The sequence below is a fragment of the Chaetodon auriga genome, chromosome 20, assembly GCF_051107435.1.
Source record: "Chaetodon auriga isolate fChaAug3 chromosome 20, fChaAug3.hap1, whole genome shotgun sequence".
Taxonomy (NCBI): Eukaryota; Metazoa; Chordata; class Actinopteri; order Chaetodontiformes; family Chaetodontidae; genus Chaetodon; species Chaetodon auriga.
Window position 1 is genome coordinate 1074185 of NC_135093.1, and position 19440 is coordinate 1093624.

Sequence of the window (19440 nt, forward strand, 5' to 3'; positions counted from 1 at the left end):
GAGAGCGTCGGGTGTGACGGTCCGGCCTCAGACTCTGTCCGAGGACTTGTCCAGTCTCCGTCTCTGTGTGTGTTTTGATCCTCAGTGTTTGCTGTCAACATGGCGAGCGTTGAGGCAGAGAGACTTGGACAGCTGGCCGCCCTCAGTGGAAAGCATGCGGCGGCTTCTCTGGCTGCCACATCTCTGAGGGCTATTTATACTCACCTTGCCAGCCTTGCTGCTGGTGTCTGCTCATTCACGCCCGCCAAATGCCACCACATTAGACAGCCAATCACAGACTTTCTGCTGTGGAGGAGTTTTTTAAATCCTTTTAGCTCCACAGTTAAAAAGTTTTCTGTGTTGTTGTTGTTGTTCAGATCACAGTCGCTCGCTCTTTCGCCGTCAGTACGTCCACCAGACTTCAATATCTCAACAGCTCTTGGATGGGTTGTCGTTAAATTTATTAGAGATTTTCATGATCTCCAGAGGAATGAGGGACTTTTCATCTATAGCGCCACCATGAGGTCAAACTTTTAGTAAATCCAAAACTTTGATTCATGACCAAACACCTGGAAAACTACAAAATAAGATTCTGGTCAGCCTGAGCTGCACTTTGTGTTTAGAGCCAGTTAGCATATGTTAGCATGCTAACATGCTATGCTAAGATGCTGAATATGGTAAACATCTGTAAATCTGGGTGTGGTCTGTCATCCAGTTCTGCTTTCTAAGTTGGAAGATTAGCCTGTTAGAGCTGTTAGCTTTTAGCTAAAGCTTAGCTAGCTTAGCTTAGCTGAATAACTTTGATTTATACATTCAGGAGGCTGAAAACCCTCAGATGTTCAGCGTTCATCCTCCTGACTCCCGCAGAGCAGCCTGTACACTCATGTCTTTGTATTATTATCATTATCACATATTCATCTTGTCCAGGTCTCGCAGCGTCCATGCACAGCCACAGTGACAGAGAAATGGCCATTCCCCGGATGTTTAACTCCAACACGCCGTTCGTCATCGTGACCGGAGGATCTGAACTCTCGTTTCTGGGCAAAGAGGACAACAGCCAGGGCTGCGAGGAGGAGCAGGACTCGCTGGTCCAGGCCATCGCCCCCCATCTGAGCCGGGTGATGCAGCACGGCACTGCCAAGCACGTGGTCTCGGAGGGCCGCGAGGTGTCTGAGGAGAATCCCTGCGTCTCCATAGTGGCCCAGGCAGAGAGTAAGACAGCAGGTCTACAGGATGCAGATCAGTGAATGTAGCATGAGAACGACCACAGTGAGACTCAGCTGCTCTTCTCTGTGCAGATCAGTTCTTACTGAAGCAGAGTTCATCTGCATGATGCTCGATGGGTTTTCACAGGGACTGGTTTGTGTGCTTTCTACTTCCAAAATGCTCAGTCTCAAAAATTGCACCATGTGCGATTTCGTTATGTGGACTGAAGTTTTCAGAAAGTATTCAGTGGAAAAGTTTCCCACATTTAAACAACGACAAACATACCTGAGTGGATAAAAGTGCACTTTCACCAGCAGAGATGTTATTGAGTTGCATTATGGGATATGTAGGATGCAGCACTTTTGGAGCTTTAACTTTTTCTGGAGGCTAAAAGTGAACGTTTCACCTCCTGCTCCATATCTGAGAATATAAAGACAGGAATGTTTCAACACTTAGAGAATTACACTTATTATTATTCACCATAAGGCTACAGCCAACAGACATTAGCTTAGCTTAGCATAATGACTGGAAGCAGGGGGAAACAGTTTAAGCAAACAAGATGTTAATGAGTGAGATTTAGAGCTGTTGGTAGAAACTGTTTAGACAGAGCCAGGCTAGCTGTTTCCCCCTGTTTCCAGTCTTTGTGCTAAGCTAAGCTAACTGCCAACTCTGCCAGAAAGCTGATAAGCAGGATCATAATCAGGAGTTTCTATAATCTGTTAAACTCTAATTGTTCTTGTGTCCCAGGAGAAGACTTTCAGGAGTTCAGCCCCACCAACACAGAGTGTCCTTACTCAAGATCTCAGCTGCTCAGGAAGCACAGGTACCTCACAACATTCAGTCCACGCTTCAAACTCAAGACCACACTTCATGTATGTAACATGTATGTCCTCTGGTGTGCAGGTCTTTCAGCGAGGACCCTGCGCTCATGAGCGACACAGAGGACGAGGACTCTGATGTGGTGCGCTATCACTTCCTGAGGAAACAGTGCAGGAAAACCAGAAGACGGAGCTGCGAGGGAGAGGACGAGCCTCCGGTCATCCGAGGTCTGTGGGTGCAGGAGATTGATTGGCTGAATTCAGCGGACAGAGAGATGACGTCATCGGCTGAGATCATACCGCCTCCTCCTCAGTTCACTGACTCGGCGTCACGCCCCTGCAGCCGTGGAGACCTGCAGTCCTGCGTAGACGAATCAGAGGACCAAGACAGAGCGGATCCAGAGGACACGTCCAGCACAGATGAGGGAGGAGGCTCAGACTCTGACTACGACCTGGAGCAGGACTCTGGATCAGTTTGGACTCAGGACAGTGAGTCAGACTCATCGTGCTGTGGAGCCGAATCCAGGATGTCAAATCTGACCTTTGACCTGATGCATGTGTCTGGTTTGAACTCCTCCTCTTGTGCTGAGTGGCTGTCTGACTCTGAGGGGTCTGTGCAAAGCCTGCTGGGAAATTCAGACTCCTCGTCCAGCACCATGAATAGACCTCAGAGTTTCTGTGGTTCTGATGGAACGAGTGACGCTCACGCAGTTTTGGACGTCCTCAGAGGCAGAGTGACACAGATGTCAAAGCTCTCAGTTTCACCGTTCTTCAGAGATTTGATCAAACAGACCCTGAACGACTGGAAGACCAGCAAGCGTCTCAATGAAGGACTCATATTTCATCATGTAAGACATCCACAGTTTATGATATGATGTCCACATCTGCCTTCAACAATAAGACACAAACACCAAAGTCTCTCCATGAGTCAGAAGTTTCATGACTTCCAGCAACAGCACAGTCAGAGAGTCACAGCAGTGACGGAAAGAGTTCAGCTATTTGTCAAAGGGGCCTCCAACCGTCGAACAGCAGAGGCCAAGCTGTCGTGACTGTTGGTCTCTGATCCTACGTTTCCCAGAATGCAACCAGCAAATCAAAGCAGTGGAGTAAAAAGTCCAATATTTCCTCCTGAAATTCAGCAGAAGTGTGAAGTAGCTTCAAAAGAAAGTTTTGATGAAGAATATTTGTCGTTGACGTATGAAAAATCTGTAAATCTGCACCTTCAAAAAATCAAATAGTCGCCTCTTCACACATCCAGCAAACACAGAGCAACATTAGCATTCGTGGGTCAATCCTGTGTATTCAAAATGAATACCACCCCCCCCCCCCCACGTAACCTGAACTCATCTTCTATTAATACAACGAGGAAGCCTTAATTAATTAATTAAAACGTTGACACTATATGTCTCCTTACAGTGACGACAGCATCATTAAACGTCCTTCACGTCTGTGTTCAGACACTGAAAACACCTGCTTAAGCTTAATACAGAAAGAGTTAGTGTTCATGAGACTTTAACCAGACGTCCTGGTCTTTGCGTGCCCACCGTCCGCCTCGACCACCTGCTCCTAACAAAGGCAGACTAATGTGAACATAATCCGTCCACTGATTCTGTCTGTCAGCACAACGTGATGAAGACAGCAGTTAATAATACATGTGTGTTGCATGTAGAGTCGTGTGTCTGAAGCTGCTCGCCGGCTTCGTCTGCAGGTGTGTAGGTGCTGCTGATACAAACACTGAGGCTGAGCCAGGACAGTAAAAACAGATCAGTGAGCTCAAACATGTTAAAGTACTGCAGTCAGCTGGTGATCGTCTTTGAGTTTCACCGTGAACGTCCTCTCTGACGTCACTCATCTGATCCGTCCGCTGGCTGCTGTATTCAGCCTTTAACTGCTCTGCCTGCTCCTCATTTACACTTTCACTGTTTGTTTTTATACCTGAAGCAACTTCAGCCCAACGGCTGTCAGTACAGGGAGGGAGAGGAGTACTGCATTCTTCATCACATACAGAACGGCTCCTACGGTGATGTTTTCTGTGTTCGGGACAAAAGGTCTGGATTCCAATGTGCTGCCAAGAGGGTAAGCCAAGAAAGGCTGAGTCACTCTTTACAGCGCAGATCTGCAGTGTTCGCCAGTGTTCTCCTGAACGCTGATACGATGACTCAGCTAAAAGTGCCTGAAATGATCTCATCTCATCTCTGGTCTCAGATTCCACTGAGTCACTTCAGCAGTGAGGAGGTGAGCACGTGGAGCGCTCTCCACTCTCCTCGTGTGGTCGAGCTCTTTGGCGCCGTGAGGGAGGGGCTCAACATCGTGCTCTTCATGGACATGAAGCCAGGTGAACTTTCTCCACAAGAAATAACACGAGCATTTCCATATGAGTATGAAAACTGTGTTAGAAATGAAAGATTTGTCCAAACCCGTTCAGGATGTCTGGCCCAGCTTCTGAAAGAGATGAACTCCCTGCCAGAAGACTTGGCCCTGCACTACCTTCATCAGTCACTGGGGGCACTGGAGCACCTGCACCATAGGAGGGTCCTTCACCTGGACGTCAAAGGTATGTTCTTGTTGTAGAAGCCAGTGTAGGTTAAACACTGCAGTTCCTCAAATGGCCACTTGAGGCTGGTTCCAAAAGTGAGTCAATTCCCATAGACCCCATATTAAAATCATTTTCATATTAAAATAAACATGTTTACAGCCTGATACGAAAAACAGCTTTGGTCTCTGTGCGAAGGTTTCCATTCATGACAAATGTGAATTTATCTTTATTAATTTAGTTTAACCCACTTGTTTAAATTCTATGAATGTTTAGAGTAATGCGTTGGAGACGGGGTTTGACTCCTCGGTGAAACCTGATTTTACTGTTTCTGACTTTTTATTTTCAGTTTTCTGTCGCAGTTTGTTGAGGTTTATGCAACAACACAACCTGTTTATGTTTAGGGAAGATTTAAGTGCAAATAATCAAAAATCAGTTAATGCAGCTTGAAATACTGTTCTTAGATACTCTACAGGGAGGACATACTGTAATGTGTTTTCCACCACATGTATTTGACAGCTATAGTCTGGAGTTACTGCAGACTAACATTGTGAGCCGTTTTCTTTAGTGTAGAATCACTTTATGAACCAGCTCTGTTATTCATTTGTATTACTGTAGACATGCATACGTTTGGATTCAGCTTTAGCCTCTGCAGTGTCCCATCTCTGCCTGCCCTGGTAGTAGCTTTCATGTTAGCAGCAGTGCTGACTGGGATGGAGCCCAGTGAAGCCTGGAGCTGCTGGTTCTGCTGTCAGATAGCATCCCCAGTGTTGGTAACTAATCCTGAAGTGACACCTCTCCCCTAAACCCTCAGTAATCCCTGCTGAGAGGATTGAGTTGGAAGGGGCTCGCTCAAATTAGGCCCCTCCGTTGTGGTTTGACTCAACCAGTCTCATTGTATCAGATCTTCCTGAAGAGCTGGAAAGAAAAGCGTGCTTTATTTTTGAAGATGTTACCTTGTGCTACCTGAAGACGGCTGTTCAGGATCTGCAGAGGCTGCAGAGCTTCGGCCCCCCGTGAGCCCATCAGCCTGACAGCCCCTGACAGCCTCCTGATTTCTCAGTCAACTGTTTCATAATGAGCTCCAAATGAAAACAAGCTGTCTCACTAAATCCTGTGTGTTGATTTTATTCCAGTTGACAATGTGCTGCTGTCTGCAGACTGCAGAGACACATTCCTCTGTGACTTTGGTCTCTCAGAGACATTAGATGACAATGGATGGAGCACGGAGGCTTTCAGGGGTGAGTAAGGTCTGAAACGCCTGCGGTAAAAAGTTACTTACATCCTTTATACATTCACCATTGATCAAACTTCACTGTGCTTTTTTACTGAGAGAAATGTGACAGAAAGCTGAAGATGAACACAATGGCAGCGTACAGGAAACTGCTTCAGCTTTGACTGTAAAATCTGCTGAAAACATGCAAACAATATGTTTAAAGTCTCAGTTCACTGTGTGCTGTTTGCCCCAGGAGCTGCCCTCCCCGGCACAGAGACCCACATGGCCCCCGAGGTGGCACGAGGGGACCGGCTCTGTGCCAAGGCGGATGTGTGGAGCAGCTGCTGTATGCTGCTGCACATGCTCAATGGATGCCACCCGTGGATACGCTACTACTCCCATCCGCTGTGTCTCCAGGTGAGTCTGCGTTTCCGTCCTGCAGTGGAAAGAACTGCAGCGAGGTTTTCTCACACTTCTTGTCTTCTGTTTGTCAGATTGTCAACGAGCCTCCGCCGCTCTGGGAGGTGCCGTCCAACTGTAATAACTTCACGGCCAAAGTGTTCAGAGCCGGACTCCAGAAAGACCCTGACAGACGAGCATCTGCCAAGGAACTCAGGAGGAAAACCACCAAGGCCCTCAGAGCAGGTCGATGGGTTAGCTATTCAAAATAAACTTTATTTCTAGAGCACATTTCTGAACAAAGATGATGGGGTTTACAGCATGAAAACAAGTGACAAGAGCAAACAACAATGTTTTACATAAACATAATACAAATGACTTGACTCATCTCTTCTTCTGACCTCTTTTACACCTGATATTGAAGTGGGATCTGTATCTGGATACGTTATCTGGATCACAAATGAGCCGGAATATCTGCGTGTCATCAGCATAAAGATTGAAGGCGATACCAAGGCTGTGAATAATGTGAGAGGGAGCAAGTGTAGGAAAAAAACATTGGGCCTAGGACAGATCCCTGAGGCACTCCAGACCAAGTTTTGGTCATTGGAGAGATGTGATTGCCTGTAGGAACACAGAATCAGTGTGTCAACCAAAAACCTGTGATCTGTTAGTTACTGTTGTTGTGACATTATCTGCATCACTGAAAGTGAATGTTTGCTCCACAGTTGGAGGTCTGAATCCCTGGTCTGTCAAACATGCCTGTGAGACGCTGTATCATGGCAGGAGCCAGAATGAGGACGCCCCCTGCTCTTTGTCCCCTGAGATCCCCGTCACCCTGACTGGACCATCAGCCGCCCCCTCAGCACCCACAATGTACTGGGTGAGCCCCTGGAGGACCACAGCAGTGGACGAGGACAGCGATGACTGGAAAGACGGTGACACAGACTCTGAAGAGGAGACAGATTCCTTAACGAGGGAATGGGAGTCCAAGCCAAACTCCCTGCAGGATGAATACGCCACAGGTGAAAGAGAGTGGGACACCTGGTCTGATTCAGAGGTCGATATCTACGTGGGAGAGGAGGAATATATCCAGGAAAAGTGGCTGAAAACTGACAGAGACTATGAGGGGGACTGGGAAGAGGGAGGAAATGAAGAGGAGGAAGAGGAGGAGGAGGAGGAGGAAGAGTGGGACTCCTCCGTGTCTACAGAGTACCTCCGTGCTCTCCAAGGTCTTTTCCCTTTGCTGCAAAAAGGTCAACAGACAAATGACACTTCATGGGGATCAGAGGCGGAGCTGGAATACCTCAGAGACGGTGAGTCAGAAAACCGCTCAGCAGGGTCAACGCGGTCCTGCTGGACTGGGTACGAGTCCAGAATCAGTTCAGTCCGTCTGCTGCAGCTGCATGTTAGCAGACACTGCATCTCATGAGCTGATGTGCAGTGAAGCACAGCTGAGCTTCTCTCTGAGGCACATTTAAAGAACATTTTAAGGATGAGTTCTTTCCAGTCGTCTTACAGAGGGACTCCATCGATGGTACTCCTCAGACTGCTAACTGGTCCTCAGGAGTTCTGCTGCATTGTGAAAAAGATGTTTGAAGCCTTTTGTGGCTCACGCTTCCTGTGTGTAGTCAAATAACGTTGCCTGAGTCAGCACTAGTTGACTGTATTTAAAGATGGACGACACGACGGCTCCCAGAAGACATCGCCCCCTGGTGGCTTCCTGCAGTGTAGATCATAACCCTCCAGCTCTCTTCAGGCCAAACTGAAAAAATTTAAGTGTATGTGGAATAAATCTTTCCTAAAGATGGTTTCTGTCATTGTGAGGTGTGATGTCATAATTGATGGCTGTGATTGACAGCTGCTCAGAGTGACGTGGTCATGGAGGACTTGCTTTTGAGAACTGTTTATAGAGTAACGTCTGTATTTGGCGTACTTTGGCTTCGTTGGCTTCGTGGAGACACGTCGTCCATCTTTATTCACAGTCAGTGGTTGTTTGACCTCTGGAGCTGCTCCTCATCTCTGCTGGAGGCTCGAGGCTACATTAGCTGGTACTAGCATATCACACCCAAATCCTGACCTGCCGACAGTCGCATTGCATTGTGGGTAATGTAGGCACCAGAAGAATGCTTGGAATTAACAAGACAATAGTGTATTGTAGGTCCTGCTGCATCGCTTTTAATCTTCTTTTTTAGACTCTCCATCATGAGTCCAACAACGTTGTGGGAGTTAAATGCTAAATCTGAGGATTGCTCTTTTAATGCACTGCTCACATGCTGTTTGAATGTTGGATGAGTTGTTGGTTGCTGAATTAATTTCTCCTTTCAATACTGAAGTCAGCTGCAGATATTGCTCATGGCTTAATGAGGATTTGAAACCGCTGTGCTTCCATCAGATATGACAGATACGTTACACCACAGAAGGTTTCACAAACAGCCCCGCAGGTGTTTGGTGTTTACACCCCTTAAAAACTGCACATCGTCCGCTACTTACACAAACTAACATGTTGTGTCTCACTAGGTGTAGCATTAGGCACCACAATCCAGACCCCGTCCCCCGAACCTCGAGACGACCCCCCGTCCTGCTTCAGCTGCTCGGACACGTCGCAGATGGATGCCTCAGAGGAGGTGTGTGTCCATAGCTGCAGGTGTGTGTGTGCTGTACATTTATTCAAGGAATTACTCCCTGAAAAATAAAGCATTTCTCTCCATCTTGAAGGACTCTGAACATTCGTCCGATGACCTGAGCTCGGGAGTCTTTTCCTCCTGCAACAGTCAGGCGGACGGATGCTTGGAGTGGTTGGCCTCAGCATATCAGCCGTCCTCGTACTGCTTCGAAGGTAAGATGGCAGACCTGCATCACTGTGTTAGACGCTGGCCGACTTCTGTTTTCATTGTCGTTCGCTGCTCTGACGCTCCAGGTGTTGACATCTGGATCGAGAACGTGCAGGGTGAGTGTCTGAGGATCCGTGAACGCCGGCAGGTCAAAGTCGGCCATGTTGCTATCGGCATCAGTGATCAGGTAAGAGATTGATTAGTTAGTAGATGAGGCCTAAACAGTCACACATGTGAAATATATGACACAGCCTGAAGATTCATGTTAAATAAGGCAGCCCTGCAGGTCTTGAAAGGACTAAAAAGTGTCCTTGTCCTCAATAAGAGGACAGGGTTCAGCTCATAATGTCCAAGTGTTGATGTTAGCAAAAGCTTTGATCGAGCCGTATTGTTAATTTGGGTTATTTGTCAAAGTGATTTTGAATGAGCTTTTCTTTTGTGTGGAACAGATCAGAGCTGAGTTTGTGAACACTGATCCTTGTCTTCTTCACTGTCTGTGAGGAGTTCAGGCTCCAAAAACCGATGAAAGGAAATTAGCTTTTATAAAAAAGTTTGCAATTTGTTTGTGTTAGCATGCAAGCTAATGCTAATGTTATCTAACGTTAGCTGTGATCACACGAAACAAATTCATCTGCACTGAAAACAGGCTGCAACATTCAGGCACGAGTACTTGGTAGAATATATAAAGCAGCATGAAGTGGGAGTACCTTTTTACCTCTGGATATTCAGCGAAATCCAACCAAAATCCACCTGAACGACCTTGTCTGTCATTCAGATCTCAGGGAAAGCCTTCACGCTGGAGACCCTGGACAGGAAGACGGTGTCCTTTGAACAAGAGATAAAGGAGTCGTGTCTGTGGCTGCGCTGTGTTCCTGCTCCTGACAGATGTCAGCGGTGGAGGTGGAGAGTCAGAGACGGAAAGCTGGAACTTCGAGAATGAGATGTTGCACTGACTGAAGCGTTGATTGTTTCTGAGCCATGCGGACATAAAGGCGTGTATGTGAACATGTAGCTTTTGGCAGGAATCTGATGTTTGTGATGTGATTTTAAAGCTGACTTTCTAGTTTTAAAGAAGATTTTTCACTTCATTATTTTTCTAATATCTCTTTGTATCCTCTGTGACCTGGAAACCAGTTTGTCATGTTATTTGGTGCCTTTTCAGCTTTAGAACAAGTGAAGCTGCTTGAAGCAATGATTAACTGTCAGAACACAATATGAGCCCTGAAGAATTTAATACTTGAACGCTGCCGACCTTTTTCTATCTTAATAAAAAATGACCTCTGAGGTGAAGATGCTGCTCTCTTCTGCTTGGTCCTTCTTTCATTGTGTCCTCCTTTAGGAGACATTCACAAGCCTGAGTCCAAAGACAGGAAGCAGAGTCTGTTTACATTCAACGATAAAAACCATGTGGTGGACATCTGATAGGCTGATTCCATTCATTCATTCATCTTCTATACCCGCGTATCCCTTTCGGGGTTGTGGGGGGCCGGAGCCTATCCCAGCTAGCAATGGGCCCTGAACCGATCGCCAGTCGATCGCAGGGCAACATAGACAGACACACAGACAGACAACCATTCACTCTCACACTCACACCTACGGACAATTTAGAGTCACCAATTAACCTAATGAGCATGTTTTTGGTCTGTGGGAGGAAGCCGGAGTGCCCGGAGAGAACCCACACATGCACGGGAAGAACATGCAAACTTCGCACAGAAAGGCCCTGCCTGACCCGGGGATCGAACCTTGCTGTGAGGCACACACACTACCTGCTACGCCGCCCGGCCCGGCTGATTCCATGATGATGTTAAATTCTACCACCTCAATATATAAATAAACTACTCAGTTTTGAAACAGACCTTTATACTGAGAAATAATTCTTGCAGAAAGATTCAGGTGACAGCTTCGAGCTTCAGTGAAGCTGGGTTTGTTTTTTTCCAGATAAGATGTGATGTGTTTGAGCAATGTGGGTCGTCCCAGCAGTTCCTCCTAAAGCAAATATTTAAACATGGCCAACCACCTTTTTTTGGCCACAACATCACAACTCTTGCTTTTTCTAACTCTATACCATGATTCTTTATGTGAGGGTTAGGATGGCCGATCCGTCTGGCCTGAAACAAAATGCACCAAGAATCCTAATCTGACTGTCCGCCGTGGCTGATAAGGGATGGTGTTGACTTTCAGCAGGTGTCCGGCAGCTTAGAAATTGTCCAGGGTAAACACAGTACTGAAGGGCTGTGTGTCCGGCCTCAGAGCAGCTGATCCAACAAAGTCCCATCAGCAAAGCAAAATGGACGAAAACTAGGGAGGAAACACGACTGATTTTAGTTATGCATTAAAAATGTAAAGCATCTGCGTCACATTCAGGATTTGACCGCTTAATTCATCATGTCATTACAAAACGGTAGGTATTAATCTGCTGCTTTAACAGCCACAAACTGGTTACACATGTGGACCCGGTTTCTGATCAGGTCTGACTCTCAGTCTGTGATCCGGTGTTTAACAAAGGTGTTGGATGAGGTCTGAGGTCAGAGCTCTGTGCAGACCAGTCAGCTTCTTCAACTGGGGAAAAACATTTCTGTACGAAGCCACTTCGTTCAGAAACAGGAAACAGACAAACACAAACTGTTGCCACTGAGTTGAACTGAAGGGCCGAGCCCAATCCATAAAACAACAGCCACTGGTCACGTGTCCACGTACTTTTGGCCCAAAAGTTCAAATTATTGAGGGACAATCCGGCAACAGACACAGTCGGTTCAGCCGGAGTTTTGTTCACACGTCGTTTTTACAAGAAGAAATAGACAGAAGTCTCGTCGGTCTTGTTGTTCATTGTGGCTGAAACTTGAATAAACTTGTGTGCGCTTCACTTCCTCGACATTTTGTGCAATGTGCACCCAGAGACCTGCTGAATCTGTGATTGGACAGCAGGAGAATAGAGGAGGGTTATTTGTGACACTACTTGTGCTGTGATTGGACCAGGTTTGATAGTGGGAAGTGCCCGTACGCCGGTGTCTCCCTGGTTGCGCAAGACGCCATTTTGGAGTGACAGTGAAAGATAACGGAAAGATCGAGAAGCTGTATTTCTAAAGGTAATTCTCCGCGTAAATGCGGTGTTTTTGTCCTAAAATGTACTCTTATGTGAACTGACTTTTGCTCTGCACGAACGACTCGATTTCTCTGGCATTTAACATGACGTCACGGTGCTCTGTCTTTACTGTGACGCGGCATTTAGCTAACCGGAGCTACGTTAGCTAGCCCGTTATACCAGTTCCTGTAACGGAACAGATCAAAGAGCTGTCACTGTTGATTTTACAGAATACTGAACTTAAAAATCACCGGCGGTCTACACATCGTGTGAGCGCCGGATGTGTTACTAATGTGCCGCCGTGTATTGTAAACGGCGGAGCTCTTTCGACGATTAACGTTCGCGAGATTTCGTCGCCCGTTATCAGCAAGCTAACATAAGCTAGCAAGCTAACTGGCTGAAGCATCCGCCCTAAGGGAAGCTAACCGTGTACTGCTTCGAGTGGTAGGAACCAGCTAACGCTACCCAACTTCGGCTATTCACATATTTAAAATACACAATGATTCTCTCCATACTGGGCGGTTTTACTTGATATTTTGCCAACAGAGATGCGAAGTTTAACGTTTGCTGGATCGTCGGCCTCCTGTTAAGGTCGAGCGTCTTGTGACAGCTCACACCTACAGTAACATTATCCTTGCCGCTAGTGCTCGGGGAGAGTTTGCCAGCTGGATCAGGCCTTTCTTATCTGGTGATCAGTTAGCTTTCAGTTGATCCGGGTTAACAATGTGGCTGCCTCTAGAGATATGATTTTTAGCCGCTAATTAGTGAAATTTTAGTATTAATTATACGAACTAAAGAGGTGTGCTGTGAAGTTTAAGTAGAGAAACGTCAGGTAATGGTTGATTTTGTGGACGGTTTGGGCTGGCAGGTAATGTATAGCCAGAAACCGTAACCTAATGTTTAACCATGAGCTTAAGTAAACATTTCCCTTGTGTTCCAGCCAAGTTACATTCATTACGCCTCCGTTTGGCCTTTTATTCGACCAGAAATGCTGCTGCCATCAACCTGTGTTCATTCATTTGTGCCTGTTTGACCTGTCCAACAGAGGTGAAATGTGTTGGTCACCGCTCTCATGGACAGGTGCTTATCTGTTCTGTCTGTCTGAAGCTGAAATACTCTCCTAACCCTGTTTCTCTCTCCTTTGGCAGCTTTGTCACCATGGGGAATGTATTTGCAAGCTTATTCAAGGGCCTATTTGGCAAAAAAGAGATGAGGATTCTTATGGTCGGGCTTGATGCTGCTGGAAAAACAACCATCCTATATAAACTGAAACTTGGAGAGATAGTCACCACCATTCCCACCATTGGTAAGGATATCTGTGGATTCATCCGTTTTGTTCACATGTGTTTTTTTCAGTGTTTTCCTAAATTCACAGCTGGTTCGATCATCTGAATGGTTTTTGTATGAGTATCAAAACAATATTGAGATTTTGGATTTATGCTGAATATGTTAATCTGTAAAATCTGATCTGCGTTAACAAAAGATGGCAGAGCTCTTAAAGACTGAAAGAGGATTTGCTAGTTGTGGTTTGTAAACACAACACTGCTCTTATGATCTGATACCTGGTCAGCATGTTGTTACAGTCCCACCTCACACTCGGGGCGTTGTTACTGGCTGCTGGTGACACATGCAACTGCCCAAAGGTTGACACCCAAAAATGTTACAAACACAGCAAAATGAGGCAATACAGGCTGGGGTTAACTTTTCCAACCAGCCGCAGTGTAACAAACAAACAAACAAACAATCAAACAGACTCACTTTTCTTACGTCTGTGCACCTTCTGCTTTCAAGTATACGCACTCTTAAGACAAACTCATTATCCTCATTAACACACTTCACTCAAACTCCACAGACGCAAAATAAAACTCCCCAAATCCGTCTGTTTGATGTGAAAATACTGTGGCTCAACACGCCGTTTTCCCTGCTGCATCTTTCTGCTGTTGCAGAGGCCAAAACTCAGCCAATTGCTGATAGCCAATAGCCCCACCTGAGGACGGGCGCAGGTCAGGGTCACAGCCACACACCTCCAGAGAAGTTATGATTGACAGGGATTGTTTCTGTATGAGTCTGTGCATCATTTTTTAGGCAAATCCTGCTCATTTGTCCTGTTAAAATGTTGTCCGGACATAACCAAGTCTACTAGAACTTGGCCTAAATAAAATACAGTCTAAAATGGGCAAAACAATGACATAAATCAAGAATTACATAATCAAAAAATAGGTAGATGAGATCATGAATCTGACCAGAGATCTGATGCCAGTTTTTAGTGTGTATAGTTTTTACGTCATGGACAGAATCTTCTCAGCTGCCCAGCTCTGAAGTGTTCGACTCACCTGAAACACTCACACTGAACGGGAGCTTTAAACTAACTTGATTTCAGTTCAGTTAATTGATAAAATCTGTTATCATGGAAGTGTTCAGCTGGATGGAGCATCAACACATCGACTGTCAGCTTTCAAAACCTCAGCTGTTGAAATGTTTTTCTGTCATTTGGTGACTCATCTGTGTTTCTCTCTTCTGTCCAGGTTTTAATGTTGAAACTGTAGAATACAAGAACATCAGCTTCACAGTGTGGGACGTGGGCGGTCAGGACAAAATCAGGCCGCTGTGGCGCCACTACTTCCAGAACACTCAAGGTGAGGAGGACTTTCTGTGAGCTGGCAGTGTCAGTGAACATTACTGCCTATAGGTGGCCTCATTGCTGCATAAAAGATGATCTTAAAACTAGTCAAGCAATGACTCAGACACTATTGTTCAATTCTCTGAGGGCGTATTGTGTCACTCCTCTACTATTTCCTGAAATTCAATTCATCAGAGTGTGTGAAGCCTCTGTGTGCTAACGCTGCCTTGTATTTCACACTGATGATGCAACCTGCAGGTAAACTCTCCGTTCAGCTCATACCTGCTGTTTAGCTCCTCTTCGTTTCCCTCAACTCCACCAGACGAACATGTAGCTACAGGACACGTCCTCATCCACATACCGAGCTCGTGTGAATCCTTTTGGTAAAGACAGGTAGTTAACGCTTCGTTGATCGAAAACATCCCGTCTTCCTCGTATCTCGTGTATTCTCCAGCATGTGTGTGGAAAATGTCATAACCTCCGCCTCCACACGTAAACCCTGGTTTGTATCAGGGCTCACAGGTCAAAGAGGTTTGGACCTGCTGCTCGTATCTGCCATGAAAAACATGGTTCCTCCGTCAAAGCGCCGGCAGAGCCTCTGCAGATGACAGAAGCCGCCTCTCTGCTGTTCAGTTCAGACATCGGATTCACCAAACAGTCCGCGACTCTCGCTGTTAGGGCTGACCTTCCCAAACTGCACCGTTCTGTCTCTGAACGACTAAGACAAAGCAGCGAGACAAAGACCTTAAAGACAATGAGTGCAGAGGGACGCTTGTGTCTTCTCTGGCAGTGATTCACGGTTTTTAGGCTAAAACCTTGAAAAGGATGGAGTCAAACTGTTTGGTTGCTCTGACGCCACATGACACAGGTGTTACCGTCTCAGTGAGGATCTTTGTTTTCAGAGAGAGCGAGTGATTTAACAGACGAGTCAGTGGTGTTCAAGCAAACAGCAGCTCTTCACAGGCTGCTGTTGTCTACGAGACAGCTGCGTCCATCATCTCACACATGCAGAAATAACCTGTTTGTCGTTCAGTAATCTGCAGGGACGATGAATTATTTAATACAACGAGCCGGCTCATAAATCAGGAAGTGAACAAACAATCCAGGAGTGAAGAGTCAGAACGTTCTCGTGGCTCATTTGTCTTCAGCCACGAGGACGTTCAGACTCTCCAGGTCTTCAGGTCTGACCTTCGGCGTCGTCTCTTCCTTCACGTTTTGTGGTTTTCTTCACTTTGGTCGAACATCAGCTCGATCACACGAGGCGGAAATCTGCAGCAGTGTCTCTGATGTCGGAGCAGGTTTCTTCCTCCAGCTCTCAGAGACTGAACTGGCTGTGAGGCCAGAGCAACACCAACAGTCTGATAAGTTTTACTTCGAGTCCTTCTGCTCCTCAAAATGCTGCATTTACATCATTTATAGGAGTTTGTCTCAAAGTGACTCGACAGCACGAAGGAATGAATCCAGCTGTCAGATATCAGGATTCAAGTGTTTGTCAGCTTTTGCTTTGATGTTCACACTCACTGAAGCTTCCAAGTGACACATTCAGAGTTTATTTTTGACTTTAGCAGCAGCTCCATCGCTGAGCCGAGGTTCATGTTTAGACATCCAGTTTTATCATCGTCATCCTCAAATGTTGTGGCCACGTTAGAACCACAGACTTCATCCCAGAGAGCCAACATCAGGCTGTTATTGGGTCACAGAGATTTATTAAGCATTAGGAACAATTTCCACTGAATTATTGATTGAACAGTCACAGATTTGATCGGAGAGAGAAGGAACCGTTTGGGAGCAGAAGATGACGTTTGATAAGAGAACAGATGTGTGAAACGATGCTTCAGCGGCGAGCTCTCTGTCTCTGCAGGGCTCATCTTCGTGGTGGACAGCAATGACCGGGAGAGAGTGAACGAGGCGAGGGAGGAGCTGTCCAGAATGCTCGCCGAGGACGAGCTCAGAGACGCCGTGCTGCTCGTGTTTGCAAATAAACAGGTGAGGTCACGTGTTTGAGCGTCTGGTCTCTCGTCGACGCCGACGTGTCTGTAAGCCGTCGACCTGAAAGCTGCGTGGTGACGGACGGTCTGCTCTTCTTCCAGGATCTTCCCAACGCCATGAATGCTGCAGAGATCACAGACAAGCTGGGCCTGCACGCCCTCCGCCAGCGCAGCTGGTACATCCAGGCCACCTGCGCCACCAGCGGGGACGGCTTGTACGAGGGCCTGGACTGGCTCTCCAACCAGCTGAAGAACCAGAAATGATCCATTCCACCAGTTTTGATTTTTGTTTGTTGTTTATTTTTTCTGTTTCAACACAGCGGCAGCACCGGATCCAGGCCCCTTCGCCCCCATCGAACCCCGTCTCAACCCCGGCTCTTTCTTTCAAGAACTTCCTTCATCCCCCCTCCCGCTCTCCCCCCCTCGTCAGTGCTGTCGGGGCTCTAGCCTGTGCTGCTTGTGTGTGTGTGGGCGTGCGTGCGTGTGTGTGTGTGCGTGCGTGAGCGTGTACCTTGTGTGTTCAGCGAGTGTGTGGGTGTGAAGGCGTCTCTGTGTATGTTGGCTGGGATTGGGAGTGACCCTGGCGTGCCTTTTACACACCTCCTGTGGAATCAGCAGTCTGGTTTTCAAGCCCCTTTCTCCATCCACCAAACTCAGCCTCTGCCCCACTCAGCCTGCCCCCACTCCAAGTCTTGCACGGCCCCCTCCTCCCCGCCCTTACTCTCCAGAGGAAGCATGGTTTTCATACGGCAAAGAAAGAGCAAGGGTGCAAGCCCCCCCCACCCCCACCCCCACCCCCGTAGAGATATCTATGTTAACTAGAGATGTTCACCTGATGTAGACTGAATGCTAAATGTTCATTTTAACCTCTTCTTGATTTTGAAACCTCAAACCCACCAGTCAGAGATTCAGTAAATTGCATCTTAACCTGTATCAGGTCGAAGCAAATCAAAACCAGAAAAAGAAAAAAAAAAAGCGAATCGCCCATCCTCGATCATTCTGGTGTCATCTGAAAATCATGCTGTTTGTTTTATTATTATTATTATATTGGAATATAACATATTACTGTTAGCGATGGTTCTCCAGTGAACACTACCTTCCTCCCCACTAAGTGAGACCGTGAAGCACAAGGCAAGCCAACAATCTTCAAATTCAGTCCTCTTCAAATTCAGATCTGCGAGTGTTATGCAATTCTTGTCTTTCCAAACGTTCGGTGGCTGGTGTGTAATTCCCGGGATTAAATTAGATTTTGGAGATGACCTTCAGCGCGATGACTCATTCTGACAGTGTTCAAGCGTCCGTCAGCCGGTTAGCAGACAGGTGTCCTGATACGTTCACGAGCTTCACATGTTGTTCCTTTCAGAGATGTTACATGTTTTTTTTCTGTAACTAGTTTTAGCATTTCTACTTGTTCTTTGACTGCTGAACCAAATGCATTTGAGCAGTATGACAAATCCTGTACATGAAAGTTTCCTCGAGGGCCTGAACTGATACGAATTCTCACCCGAGAGGTTTCTCTCACCAACGGTTGGCAGTTTTACTTTGAAATCTGAAAGCATCCAGTGGTCTAATTTCCTGCTTGGGATGAAGGATTGGCACCAAATATGAAGGCTCTTTGACTGTGAACGGTCCAGACATGGCGACAGGAAGCCTGCTTCAAATGTCCGGCCGTTGACAGGCGCCGAACGAACGAAAGGCCGACGCAGCGAGCGGTCCGTCAGGAGCCGGAGGACTCGGTGGTAGACCTGTTGAGGGGAACGGGCGTGCGGGTAACTGGTCTAGATTCAGCAGGCGTTCTCAGTGTCGAACCGGGGGGTCAAGCTGGCACTTCTGTCAAGAATGATTGTAAATCTGTAAGTTCCCCTGTAAACTTTCCGCGGGGATTTCCTGAACACATTAATAAACATGATTTGATCCAACAGTTTGTGCTCCGTGTCGCCTCTTCTTCAGCTCCAAGGCTGCTGAAGGTCACCGGTTCATGATCAGGCGTCAGCCCGAGCCGCAGGACGGCAGCCTGTGATCCGTTTCCCCGCCGATGATTCTGTCTCTGATGAAAGGTTTCTCTAGAAAACACGAACTCCGGGAAAAGTTTCAGCCCTGAAGCCGAAGAGCAGATCCTGAAAGGACTTCCTTCAGTCTGAGCAGCCGTCCTCGAACCCAAGTCAAGACCAGAAGGTTTGAGCTGTGCAGTGTTCACAGCTGAGCGTCAGGATGGGCAACGTCACACCTGCTGTTAGCATTTAGCTCAGAGCCCCCCCAAAGTAATAAAGACTAATGTTTTACAGTTTTAATGGAGACACACGAGGAAAAACTGCTGAAAACTGAAATCTAGTTTTCTGAGAGGTCTGTTTTGGAGGGTATTTGTCTGATCAGTCCTCGCTCTATGTATGTAGAGATACTAGTAGCAGGTAACAGTACTGCATTCTACTGAAGAAAAACTACAGAAGTGTTAGCATCAAATTCTACTTTGAAGTAGCAGAATACCTCAACCAAAGTAATTAAAAAGCAGTGAAACATCTGCCTCTGAAATGTGAAGTAACAGAAAGTAAATATCCTAAAATTGTATCAAAGGACAGAACTTGAGTAATTGTACTACTTTGAGAACTGCTGAGTCATTCAAATCATTTTTTTAAGTCAAAAGTAAAACTTTGTTTCTTTTGAGGATTTTCTGAAGGACTTTTCACCTGTTAGAGGTGATAAAGTTCCTCCAGGTGTGTCTTCAGGAAACACCTGTTTGCACCTGCTGTTCTGCCTCGATGAGTCTCAGT

General features: G+C 46.6%; 2 protein-coding genes across 2 annotated transcripts; both read left to right on the forward strand.

Annotated features, from left to right (window-relative positions):
• The first annotated feature begins 944 nt into the window (after window positions 1-944).
• On the forward strand, window positions 945-10229 carry map3k14b (mitogen-activated protein kinase kinase kinase 14b). Its single transcript, XM_076760433.1, has 14 exons — window positions 945-1191; window positions 1933-2008; window positions 2089-2851; window positions 3945-4079; window positions 4209-4338; window positions 4429-4557; window positions 5673-5777; window positions 6006-6169; window positions 6247-6397; window positions 6877-7464; window positions 8669-8775; window positions 8867-8987; window positions 9069-9169; window positions 9758-10229. The coding sequence occupies exons 1-14, from the start codon at window positions 945-947 to the stop codon at window positions 9920-9922; spliced, it is 2982 nt and encodes a 993-aa protein (XP_076616548.1). The 3' UTR covers window positions 9923-10229.
• Window positions 10230-11991: 1762 nt separating this feature from the next.
• arf2b (ARF GTPase 2b) lies at window positions 11992-18596 on the forward strand. The gene is made up of 5 exons (XM_076759798.1): window positions 11992-12068; window positions 13213-13370; window positions 14590-14700; window positions 16546-16670; window positions 16775-18596. The coding sequence occupies exons 2-5, from the start codon at window positions 13223-13225 to the stop codon at window positions 16934-16936; spliced, it is 546 nt and encodes a 181-aa protein (XP_076615913.1). The 5' UTR covers window positions 11992-12068; window positions 13213-13222; the 3' UTR covers window positions 16937-18596.
• The last annotated feature ends 844 nt before the right edge of the window (window positions 18597-19440 follow it).